Source organism: Delphinus delphis, chromosome 4, assembly GCF_949987515.2.
Source record: "Delphinus delphis chromosome 4, mDelDel1.2, whole genome shotgun sequence".
Lineage (NCBI taxonomy): Eukaryota > Metazoa > Chordata > Mammalia > Artiodactyla > Delphinidae > Delphinus > Delphinus delphis.
This window is the reverse complement of record NC_082686.1, coordinates 12,200,473-12,213,395: the sequence shown is the minus strand read 5'-3', so window position 1 is coordinate 12,213,395 and position 12,923 is coordinate 12,200,473. Positions and strand designations below refer to the sequence as shown.

General features: G+C 39.9%; 1 protein-coding gene across 1 annotated transcript in view; it reads right to left on the bottom strand.

Annotated features, from left to right (window-relative positions):
* The window catches only part of PAXBP1 (PAX3 and PAX7 binding protein 1), a 34,398-nt gene extending 21,722 nt beyond the window's left edge, over positions 1–12,676 (bottom strand). The window contains exons 1-7 of the mRNA XM_060010385.1: positions 12,192–12,676; positions 10,627–10,755; positions 5,713–5,889; positions 3,931–4,152; positions 3,302–3,405; positions 2,174–2,391; positions 1,475–1,664 (exon numbers count right to left, since the gene is read on the bottom strand). Of these exons, the coding sequence (XP_059866368.1) occupies positions 1,475–1,664; positions 2,174–2,391; positions 3,302–3,405; positions 3,931–4,152; positions 5,713–5,889; positions 10,627–10,755; positions 12,192–12,534 (1,383 nt within the window). The 5' untranslated portion in view covers positions 12,535–12,676. The remainder of the gene's footprint in view (positions 1–1,474; positions 1,665–2,173; positions 2,392–3,301; positions 3,406–3,930; positions 4,153–5,712; positions 5,890–10,626; positions 10,756–12,191) is intronic.
* Between the last annotated feature and the right edge of the window lie 247 nt (positions 12,677–12,923).

The following is a 12,923-nucleotide window of genomic DNA, read 5'->3' as shown; positions in this document are numbered from 1 at the left end:
GTAAGCAATTGACAACTATATGAACTAGATATTCTACTAGTCTCTTTAACTCAAGAATGGTACAATCTAGTTGATCATATTACTGTCGATATTTTTTAAGAGTTCAGTTTGCAATTACAAGCGTGTAAGTTTACTCAAGTAAGTTCCAAAGCAAAGACCCAGATACTTCAAGAAAAAGCTCCACGGGGACAAATCTCACTTACAAAGTATGGTTTAAGACAGAGATCCTTTCTCTAGTCACAAAAGGTTATTAGACCTGCTCTCGGCACCATGTCCCCCGGGCTCATACGGGCTTTATTAGTAGGAAGGACACAACTGCCAGGTCCGACATTTATGTCCACTTCTCCTCTTGACTCCAGCCCCTCTGCAGTCAAACCTATGTTTCTTTCTCACCCCTGTATTTGTCACCCTAAGGCCCAGATCTGCCACAAGGGATATCACAGCTTAGAATGTAGCTGCTTCTCCAGAAATCAGGTGATAAGGACAAGAACATGAATCCTTCAGAGAAGACTTGGTGGATCTGACCAGACTGGCTGGAACCATTAAGATCCATTTGGAAGACACAGTTTGGCACTGTTCTTTAGCCAGCCTTTGGCCTTAAGATACTGAAGTAATCAACGGAGATAATAAAAAGTTAAAATACTGTATGCTTACCGATTCTATGCTAATTCATATGGCCAAGAATAACAGAAAATGTGCCTTCTAATCCTGTATCACTTGCAAGTTTATAGAAACAGGATATTCAAAAGCACCATGATTTTACTTTTTCTTAAAGAAAAGGCTGTGAAGTCCACAAATGCCTATAAACCAATGCATCAAACGATAACATGTATCTTAAAGAAAAATCAATTAAAAGGCTGTTTGAGAAAAGGATTCCCGGGCAGCTAACAAAAAATGCAAACAAATGGTACAATAGGATGCAAAGAATTGTGCCAACTGACTGTCATACTAAAAAAAATGAACTTGGAAGAAATGAGACCTTAACAGAAATTATGGCCAATGAATGGTTTCTGAAATGGATAAAGCACAGGCTTATTTAGATGAAAGCTATTAGCAGCAATGGCAATCAACTTTATCTAGGGTAAAAAAAAGCTAATAAAATATTGCAACTTTATGCATATTTGGAATTACTTGTAGAAACAGTTTAAAGGCAAGTTTAGATTTGAACCATAAAAAAGAAAATTTCATGAGTCCCTTATATTTTAATAAATCAGGACAGGCCAATAATCTACCATTAAATTAAGGCAGGATTTGCCAAAGTCTTATTTAAATATGCTTTGAATTATCTTTTTTTGTTTTCTACAAGGCACTAGATTACCCCAAGATAGAAGGTTGTTAATGAAGTGGAGAAAATGAAGCATGACTTTTCATCACTTCTAAAGTTGAATTCAGTGGATATTTTCTGAGAAATATAGAAATCTAGACCTCCTTAATTTTGCCTTATTCAAAGAGATTAATATTTTTGCATTCTTACCTTTTCACTGAAACACTCAAGCAAGTCTTGGACATACCCTCGCATTTCTTGCAAAAATTTATACCGTTCACCAATACCCCCAGAAGACCCTTCTAATCTTTCAATAGCCCTGGTGGAGTCCACTCGGCTTTGCAGATGTTTCTCATGCTGCTGTCGATTTGTTTTGTGCAGTTCTTTCATGGAGTCCAACCTTAAGAACAGAAAAGGATAAATATAACACATTTACATCTGAAAGTCTATGCTGTCAGGACTCTTGCAATATTTATAATAATGCATTTAGTTCCACTATTAGAATATAAAAATGCTTGGAGTGGATCTTTTCATCTGTACTGCTCTTTTCCTCAAAAAAACGGCAGTTTACAGACTTCATATAAAGTTATTTGGTGGGCTAACCAAAATCTCACTGTTTTGTTTTTCCCCCCATATCTTGACTACACTTTTTCAGAGTCCAAGAGGTGCAAATTCAGAACTGTCTTCAACAAGATCACGGAGTGGTATTTTTAAAAACTTTTCGAGGCTTCCACAGAAGTAATCCAAGAAGGTAGCAGAACAAAGTATGAAGTCATCTTCTGTTTAGCTTTTGAAGACAGGCCAGTGAATCTTCTTTGCCGATATTCTGCATCTGCTACCCCAGACTACATGTTGCCTGAGGGAACGGAAAGCTAGAGGACAGGTCTTTAAGAAGTTGATCTGCCCTACCTGTCTTTAAGCTGTTTCTTTACCAAATCAATAGTAACGGGAGTCATCTCATTACTGGGAGTTTTGAAAGGGACTGTATTATCTGTTTTTTGAGATTTGGCATCGGATGATCCGTAGGCTGTGTAACTATAAGGAATGCCATAGGATGAACCGTAAGGCATTGTCTGGTAAGTGTTCTGGTAGTACATGTTCACTTCAGTGGGCTGACTTGCTTGAACCTAGAAAAGAAATGGGATGTATATTAAAACTAGTTGCTGAAACTATGAAAAGAAAAATCCCATGCCTTTAGTGTTAAACAAACAAACAAAAAAACCACTAACAATAAAAACTATACCCATTTTCCAAATAGCATGTAACTAAAATAAGTAATTGCAGAGCTCCTCAAAATCAGATAAAAGTAGGGCTGGATTCATTTCTAATTCCTATGCGATTACTGGATTCATTTCTAGTAACTTTCGGGAAAACAATAACAAAGAATTTTAGAGTTAGGGACATTAAATTGTGTCAAAACACGAGCAACAAAAAAAATTTTATGTGGTATTTCCACTGTACTACTTACTTCTATAAAATAAATTGTTACAACTATCGAGGAAGATATTTTTCATCTACAATAAGATTTTTGCATTCCTGAGAAATCCATCTTCTACAAAATAATTTTTAAAGTCAGAAAAAAATGAGCTCTATAGGAAAGAAACACCTTTTCTATACAGTGGTTTCCAAACTTTAGGAGCAACAGAATCACCCAGAGGACTTGTTAAACAAGATGGCAGGGCCCCACCCCCAGGGTTTCTCATTCACTAGGTCTCACTCGGGAGGGTGAGAATTTGCATTTCTAACAAGCTTCCATATGATGCTGATGCTGCGGGCTGAAGGACCAGTTAGAGAAACAGTTACCTAAGAAACCAGAAATTCTTCCATCATTTGGATGGTAAAAGGCAAAATATAATATAGTTTCTTCTAACAGCTTACTGGATACATAACTTTATATAATTTTCCTCATTATGTTACTTGAATGAATGACAAAGGATCAGTTCAATGTGCAATATGTTTTTACTTTAACAAAATAAGCTAAAATTTTTTTTAATTTCTTTTTTTTTAATTTTTGAAGCTTAATTCTTTGGATCTTACCTGAGGGATATTAATTCCTTTTCTTATCTGCTCCTGTTCCCATCGGCTGAGCTCTTCATCTTGTTCTCCAGTTACTAAAGCATCATCATCACTCCCCTCAATACCTATAGCCATAAGCAGCAAAGTAAATAATTCCAAAAAACAGCGAGGGAAGAGATGCTACCATGATATTTCACAAAAATCGAGCAAAACTATTGGCATTAACTCAATCTTACTAAAGTTAAAATGTCTATTATGATCTCTCCCGCATTTGATACTTCTGCTTTTGCTTGTTTTAACACACAGCATACCTTAAGCAAAAGGCAGTATCAATGTAACAATTAAAACCTCAGATGGGTTTCCTAACCTCTGGAAACCTAATGCCTCCTAAGAATGAAGAGCCAATTACATATATTTATGTATGTTCCGTGCTTAGCACAATACTGGTCACACAGTGCTCAACAAACACTAGCTACCAAAATCATGCTACACTTTTCAAAAACTTCCAATAAGACACTTACACCCAAGCAAGAACAGTTCTCTAACATTAAACATAGTTAAATAAGTATAGGTACTTTTTATCTGATGGTAGTATCAAATTATATTTAATAGCAATGAAACAGGCTTACTGTCCCATTAAATCAAGTTACCTATTTCCTCCGCAATTTTCTGCCTTTGTGATTTTTCTTTCACAGAAAAAACTATACGGCGTTTCTCATCATCGTCTTCGTCGTCACTGGCATCATTCTCATCTTCTCTAACAAGGCGGCCTTTACCAGGCTCACTATCGTGAGGAGTGAAATCTCCCAATTCCCGGGCCATCTGACGCTTTTTCCTTGCAGCGTGTATAAAAGCTGCATCTGGAATTTCTCCTGGAAACAAATGGTGAGGATTATAAACTATGCAATATTAGGGAATAAAGTTTCTATTTTCTTGAAAATATGAAAGATAAGTGAATCTCGTCAAGACAACCTTGTCACAGTGATGTTCTAATGTTATCTGCTGGCATCCCCGGCCCCCTTCCCAAACTGTGGCTGCAAAACAACTGATTTATTTTTAGTTTAGTGTAAATGAAAGTAAAAGTCGCTAGGGAAACTAAGAAATATGTATAATGGCAATATGTACAGGAAGCGGGGGAAGGGAAAATCCACCAAAGCAGTTTTATTTTAATGGTATATTTTTTCATTTTTAAGAAGTAAACGAAAGCAATAAAATCACATTTATTACTAAACCAGAAAACAAATAAAAACAAAAAAGGTATCTACAATCTTACACCCTAAAAAACACTATTAGATTTATAGTATATTTCTCTTGCAAATAGTTTTCAGTTGACCTGTAAGCACACTGAATATATAATTCTGTATCTAATTTTTTCTTCATATTAAAACATAAGCTTTTTCCCATGTTGTTTTGCATAAACATAATTTTTAGTGGTTTACAACATTCACTCAATAAAGCATAATCTACTACATAATCAAATTAATTGACATTTTCACCTACAGTAAAAATTAATGCCTTGCTACTCTTCAAATTGTTATTTAAACAACTATATAATATCCCATCATGTAAATGCACCTTAACTTACTAAGCCATTCCTCTCCTGCTAGACATTTTCTAAATGTTGCTCATTGCAAATAACGTTGCAATAAAAACATTATTTCCTTGGATAAATTTCTCGCTATGGAATTACAGGGTCAAAGACTAAGAACATTTGAAATCTACTGATTCATACTGTCCAACTGCTTCCCATATAGACTGTACCAATTAGAATGCTACTAGAACTATATACATGACTTTTCACAACTTTACAAACCCAGAGTAAGAATTTTATTTTTTTTAAATTTATTATTATTTTTTGGCCTCCCTGCGCAGCCTGTGGGATATTAGTTCCCCGACCAGGGATTGAACCCCGGCCCACAGCAGTGAAAGCGCTAGGGAATTCCCACAGAATAAGTATTTTTAGATTTTATAATGAATTAAATGGTTACTCTTCATAATTTAAATTTGGCTACTAAGCAATTTATTTATTCAAAAGCTGATTAGCCAGTGAATATATCTACAAATTATTTCCATAAAAAAGTTAAAGAAAAAAAAAGTGTGAACATAAAACTAGCAGCAATTTTGCCTTTGGTAGCAGTTCTTAAAAATGTTAAAATCTTAATCTGAAATACATAAAAAAAGGACTTTAGTACCATTTACTTGAAGCCCTACATTTGCTTTGATAATAAAACTGCCTGTCTGAGAATGAACTTGGGAAGTTGGGAAGTTTCTCGTTTTCTTACTTTCTGTATTTGCAAAATGAAACAATCTGGCTTCAAAGAGGGATGTCATAAGAAACACCACTTTGCTAACTCCTTCCTAACGACCATCTTTACAGACAGCTCATTCTTGAGGGCTTACTTCAGTTCTAAGGAGAATTTGCAAGTACACACCTGGACGGAGAACATTCAAAGAAGATAAAGCATTTGAAAAGGCTCCGGCAGCCTTTGGCTTTTCTTCCTCCTTCTCGCTTTCCATATCCATTTCATCTTCCCCGTGTTCACTGATGATAACTCCATCTTCTTGACTGGTGTCCTTAACATGACCTGTTTTGTCCAAAGGAGGTTCGCCTACATTTTTGAAAAAAGTAATAAAATATATCTAAAACAAGATCCATAAATTAAGGAGTCACTTCTAATGCAATTATGGGCTCAATTCATTAAAGCTTGAACTATTTTAATTGTTTATAAAAAACTAAAACCACTGATGTGTGAAAATGAATAATCACAATAAACACAATTGGGAGGTAACAACAATACAGGGGACGCAGGGATGCATGAGGCCTGCCCAATCGCTACCTTTAATTTTTTTTTTTTTTTTTTTTTTGCGGTACGCGGGTCTCTCACTGTTGTGGCCTCTCCCGTTGTGGAGCACAGGCTCCAGACGCGCAGGCTCAGCGGCCATGGCTCACGGGCCCAGCCGCTCCGCGGCACGTGGGATCCTCCCGGACCGGGGCACGAACCCGGGTCCCCTGCATCGGCAGGCAGACTCTCAACCACTGTGCCACCAGGGAAGCTCGCTACCTTTAATTTTATCAAAATTTTACTAGTTTATCAACTAACTGTTTCTCCCTCTAAACTCTCATAGGTAACTGTTCAAACCTCTTGGAAGCATTATTTCACTTTACATGTCAGTATTTCGTTAAACTCTAAGCCCACTTGAGGCAGCTTTCTATCAAGAACAAAGATTACAGACCAGATAAACCTCTCTGTAATGAACACTTTACGGGGTATCATCTTAGTTCACAGCCATTTGTCACCCATCATCTGAAGGGTCGAGACCCAAAAGTCACATTTACACTGTGTAAGCCCCTCACCCCATTGCCATGAATGAACGTTTAAGAGTGGATGTGTGACTAAACTTGATTTTTCTGGCAATCTGGAATTGGGACACAGAGACAAGTCAGAGACTAGGTGGCACTAAAAACCACATGCAAACTAGGAAGGGAGTTGTGGAGTAGCTGTACTTGGCCACGTGGACAGAGGAGAGAGCTCTCTAGTTCTCAGGCCATTCCCGAGGCCAGTTTCAAGACTGTTACAGTGGTTTACTTCACACCAAACGGTTTACTTTACTTATAACTAAATAGTCCTATTACACCCTTCCCAGGCAAAGCTCAGAAAATCAGTGTTTTTCACCTTGAAGTACTGAACCTGGCAATGCACACAAGAGGCACCATGAATATAATGGAAGAGTAAAACAAAAGTTCATTCTAAATATGAAAGATAAACTTCTGTTGTTTCCCTAGCATGCTCCCCTCCCTCCCCAAAACTGCTTCAAAAGTTCTTAGTTCTTCTCAAACCATATTCTACTTCCCTAAAGAAGAGTGCTGGGGATAATGACTCCCCCCACCCCCCAGCTTTACTGAGAAGATTTAGGTCATTCTGCTTTAAGGCTCTTTAGTTTTTTAAATTTACCATCCTACCTCGTTAGCCACAGACTCCCTCTGAAGTGACTTCTAAGGCTATGAGATTTTAAAACTCAGTTTAATCAGATGTATAAAGATAGATATAGTCAAGAACTACCCATTTCCTTCTGCTCTCAATCTACACTACATCAATGGCTTTTATAGACAAAACAGAACTACAAGAAGGTTTACTAGATCAGATATGCCCAGATAAAGATTTCTGCAGACTTCAAAAGATTCAGTGTTTCAATAAGTTGATAAGTATTTGCTTGTGACTGAGCAAATACAAGTCCAAAACATGGCTGACAGGTGAATTTTTGTGACTTGGTCATATATTATCCTTTCAGACAGCTTTATAAAAAGAGATGCTAACTAACCTTTTCTAGGCTCCTCTTGTGCCTCAATTTCTTTGACTGCTACTTTAAGAAACTTGCTGTCACAAATATTCTCTCTACTTTGAATGATTTTTTTAGGTTTGCAGCTGTTTTATTTATAAGTATACATTTAACACAAGGAAATAAACACTGACACATGGAAGTCTAGTTAATAGTAGTGTAACTATGTATCATTTGGATGATTACATGATTTTAAACAACAAACTACACTGAAAAATTAATGCGATAAAATTCTTGGTCATAATATTATTAAGAATATATAAACTGAAATTATGATTGCTCCAAATTTGAAAATGGAAGTGAACTCATTTGGACAGAGTCAGAGTTTAACATAATCTGAAAGGAGGTGGGGGTCAGGCTCTCCCTCTCCTTTCTTCTGTCTACAAAGACACACAGGCTTCTCTTTAGCAAAAGAACTTCTACTTGATCCCAATTGTTTCTCTACCGTCCTTTCCTTCTCCCTCTGCCAAACTTCCCAAAGCAGCAGTGCAGACCTGCTACCCACCCCTTCCTCACCAATTTCCATGCCTCAACCCTGGCAAACAGCCTTTGATTTCTCCCATTCCAAGCTCACCAACTAACCCAAAGGCTGCAGCCACAGCTAATTCATACAGTATCACTGAGCAATTTAGTAAAAGATGTTCCTTCCTCCAAACAGGCACAGAGCTTGGCAAGTAAACTAGCCTCTTTTGCCAGATGCCCTCCTCCGGAAAAGAACACAGCAACCCTGCCAATAGCCCTTCCTCAGCCCTTACTTTTCCTGACCTTTCTGATACTATTTCACACAACTGACAGTCATCATCTTGAAACTTTCCTATCTTTTCTCCTTTGGACTTTATGATTCTTTTTATCTCTTCAGTAAACCCTCTTCTCTACGTGTATGCTTATTACAGGTAGAAGTCTTTGGTCCTCAGGAATTTTTCCTTTATCTACTCCCTCATCAACTCCATTTACTCTGGTTTTAATGATCACCTCAATGAGCACCATACCTAAACCTACATCTCCAAATCTTCACTGGCCATTTCCACTCAAATTCAAGTTTAAAGGTAAACTCATTATTTTAGGAATATCACAAAAGTAGACTGATATGACCCTTGTTTTCAAGTTAATGCACCTCTGCCTGTCTAAGGAGGGCTGGGGTAGGAAAAGCCCGGGATTGTGATTTGATGAATGAGAAGAGCTACAGAGCGCCATCACTTCAGAGATGACGACCTATATAACACAGAGGCTCCACCTTTGGGGAGGACATTAATTGAGTTATTGGGTGAGTAGGAAATCCGTTATATGAAAGTAGAAGATAGAAGAGGTCACAGAAGGTGGCTTCAAAAACCTTGTACTTGCTTCAATTTCTTAACCCAACAGTAAATGGTCCTTTCTCAGTTCTCACTTTTCCTGACCTTCCTTGTTCGATTTCATCGTACACAGTTGGTTCTCAAGAGATCTGGAAAATATGAAGCAGCTTCCTAGAGTCAAAAATAATCAGTTCCCCTAAAAACCCTCCTCCTCCCACCTGCATTCCCTATTTCTGTATATCATACATAATTATTATCTCAGTCACCTGGCACAAAAGCTCAAATCTGACTATTTCTTTCAAATCCAATAGCTGACTCATACCTTAGGTCTACCAATTCTTCCCTTGCAATACTTCTCAAATCATCTTTTACTATTTCTTTTCCCACACCCACAGCAAACATTTTTAACTCATCCACAATTTCCCACTGAGTCAGGAAAAGCCTCCGTCTTGCTCAGCTGAGACCTTTTTAAACCCACTACTAATGGATTAAAGCTGGCCCTTGCATTTCAACTGCTTTAAGCCTCCAATCTCTCCCTGTGCCAATCCACGCTGCATGCTAACACCAGGTTAAGATTTCAAAAGGCATTCATCATGTCGGCATCTTGCAGGCCGCTGAAACAGCAACCCTAAATCCCTTACTAGATAGTAAACATCCTTCACATTCTGTCAGCAACGTACCTTTCACCCTAAACCTCCGCTTCCTCCACAAATCGTCTACTTTGGCCTGTCAGGCATACTTGCTCTTTTCCAAAACAGCCTAGGTCACATTAATCTTTAATATCCCCATACCTCCCCTAGCCTTTGGTATTTAAATTATCAAAAAGCCGGCTTCAAATTCCACTTTATCTAGGAAGCATTCCTTCACCCACCTCTAAAAAAAATGTAGTTAAACTTCACCGGACACTTTGCCAAATACTGAGTCCAGTTATACATTTAAGTGATGCTGTCTCCAAAATAAGATCGCAAATTTGAGATATAAGGACATACTTTTCCACATTAAGCATATAGCGGAGAACTGGGAAATAATAATTCTACCTTTAATTCCATAAAATAAAAATATTTCCCTAAAGCACTTGCAGTGAGAATAACTCATATTAGCATATGATAATGGAACCACTTTCCTAAGGACAAATAACTGCTTAAAAATTTTAACTTAGATTGTGAGAGGACATGAGAGATGTCTGTACAACGCAGGCAGGGGCCACACACTGAGGAGTCTTCATCTGTGTCGCTGATGAGGCTGCTGAATGGGAGTATTGTCAACATTAGATTTAGGGCATTCCTAAAAGTTCTCTAAGAATTAAACCAACTGTGTAAATAACACCAAAGGAATCGAAAGCTTGTCTCTACAAAATGCAAGTACGGGAATTTGCACAGTACTCCTTCAAATAGGAATAAACCTGTATCTCAGGTTTAAGTGCGAAACCTCCCTTCTCTGTTCAACAGCAATTGGAACACTAGTAGGAAAATTGGGAGACAATTTAGTCATTGCAGCAGAAACATTCCTGTGGCAACAGTTCTGTCTTTTTAAAAAATGCATTTACAATGCAATTGTCTTATAATTAAACAAAAGAACTGTATCATTACTCAATTTGTACCCGACAACGACAAAGTCAACTGAACAAGTTCACTATATATACCAAATCCATTCAAACCCTGTGAGAAACAGCTTCATTTTGTCATTTCTAAAGAATCATATTCGTTTGGTACTTACTGTCAGCTGATGAGTTGATTTCTGTCTTAATCTTCGATTTTTCAAGATCTTCTTTATATTCTTTCTTAAGCAATTTTACTATCTTTTTGCTATAACTTGATTTCTTCACTTTGAAAACTTCTTCACTTTCTTAAAAAAAGAAATTAAACGAAGTCTGTAGTAACCATTTTCAGACAGTGTTTTCCATTCTAACTTGCAAATTCTTCCAAATACATACTCATACACGCCAAATCATTACATAACTTGAAATTATTTCAAATCTGTAATAGGTTCTCAAAAACTGAGTCAACTTCATAGGTTAATCTGGAATAATGCCAATTTGAGACTTTTTAAAAGGCAAAACACATGTAACTGCAAAAAATTGTCCTGTGTCCTACTGTCTTCCTTGAATCATCTATTGCAGGAGGAAGAAAAAGTCATCGAAAAAGCACCTGATTATCATATTATTAAGGTATCCGAAACAAAACATCCAAAATCAAAAGGTGCTAGTTTACAGAGCTGTCAAATCCGAGTAACTCTATATTCATCACAAACTGACATACTGTTATTTCAAGACTAAGCTGAGAGCTAATCACTTTTCAAAAATAAGTTTTGATGACGTATCCATCATCCTTGATTTGAAAACTTTAAAAGTCAAACGCACTTTGCCAAATTGTCCCTGTATCATTAAAAACAAAAATGTGGCTGTACTCCTCTCAAACTTAAGATAAAAAACAACAGGAAAGCCAAAGAGAAACTGCCTATTACTGGAAACAAGAAAGCATCCCGCACCGAGATGCTTCATAACATGGACTTAATTGGGTTATATAAACACACACTCAACAATTCGGGAGGTAAAACGGTTTAAGATTTAAGGCTCATTTACGATCAGAAATCTAAATCCACTGCAGCCTGGCCCCTCACACCAGACTGGATAAACTGCCCTGAAATACCATTACACTGTCTTTCTTCATTGTCCAAATGTCAATGCGAGGAAGGCCGCACATCTGTACCCCTGTTTACTTTTATGGGTAAACTGAGGCTCCGCGATCGCAAGGGACTGGCCCCAGGTGACTCAGAACCAGAGCTTCAACTCCGGGCGTCTGTTCCCAGACCGAGTACTCCTTACACACCCGGCCTTCCCGATCAAGGATGTCTAACCAGGACGAGAACGGCAAAAGGGGTGGGCACGGTGACCTACAGAGGGCTCAGAGAACGTGCCAAGAGCAGTATGGGGACCTGACTCGAGTTCTCCCTAAAACACACCCGCCAGTTAAAAGAAGCAGGACAGGGAACACTGAATTTCCACTTGAAAAACTCAGAATGACTGATCTGAGATCCAGGAATAGGAGATGCACGGGAGGACGATGAGAAGGAGGCGGTAGTTAAGAAAAGGCTGGTGGCGGCGCGGGAACACGTCCCCAGCCAGAGCAGAAGGCCGGAGGCGGGGACAGTGTGCAGCGGGTCGGGCGAGAAGGGGCTCCGTTGCCGGGGGCTGAGGCTGGGAGCCCAGGGAATGCGGGGACTCGAGGTGGATGCGCGGGGTAGGGATGTCGGGATCTGGGAGGTCGAAGCGCGAAGGTTACCTTCGTCCTCATCCTGGAAGCTGAGCAGGCTGGCCCGGGGCACCTCTTTGTTCTCTCGTGGCCTCTTGCGCGGCTTCAGCCCGTTGCCGGGCTCCGCGCCTCCCGGGAAGCAGCCCCCGGCTTCAATCCCGGGGCCCGAGGTCAGCGCGGAAGGCGGAGGCAGCCCCGGGCCCAGCAGCGGCTCCCCCCCGGGGGCCCTGTCGCCGCCGCCGGGGCCCGGCTCTTCGCCGGTGCCCGGCGGCGGCAGCAACGGCGGCGGCTCCTGCTCCTCATCGCGTTCTCGCTCCTCCTCCTCCGAGTCATTCCGCTTACGCACGTTCACTCGCCGGGCCTTTCGGAACATTCCCGCGGCCCGCACGTCTGTCTCCCACCGGCACTCACACCGCGGCCCCGGCAGCGCAGAACTCGCGAAGGCGCACGCGCGCTCCCCCCCAAGCTTCAGCCGAGTCGCGTCTTCCCTCCAGCGACAGTGCACCCCTGAGCGCGCTTGCGCTCCCGCTCTCAGTACTTGGGGAGAACTCCGCGCCTCTCGCGAGAACATCAACTGTTTGCACTGTCCTCTGTCGGCGTGGAGGATTATCGGCATGGAACTCTGAGACTTCGGTGCTATCCGACGGGTCACAAAGAGGATCATAGAGATTAGAGGACAGAGTAAACCCTGCTGTCCCTCAGCCCAGGGAGCTGCAGTGCGCCTTCTGCACTTACGTAGTCACGCGAGGAAACCTCCCGCCA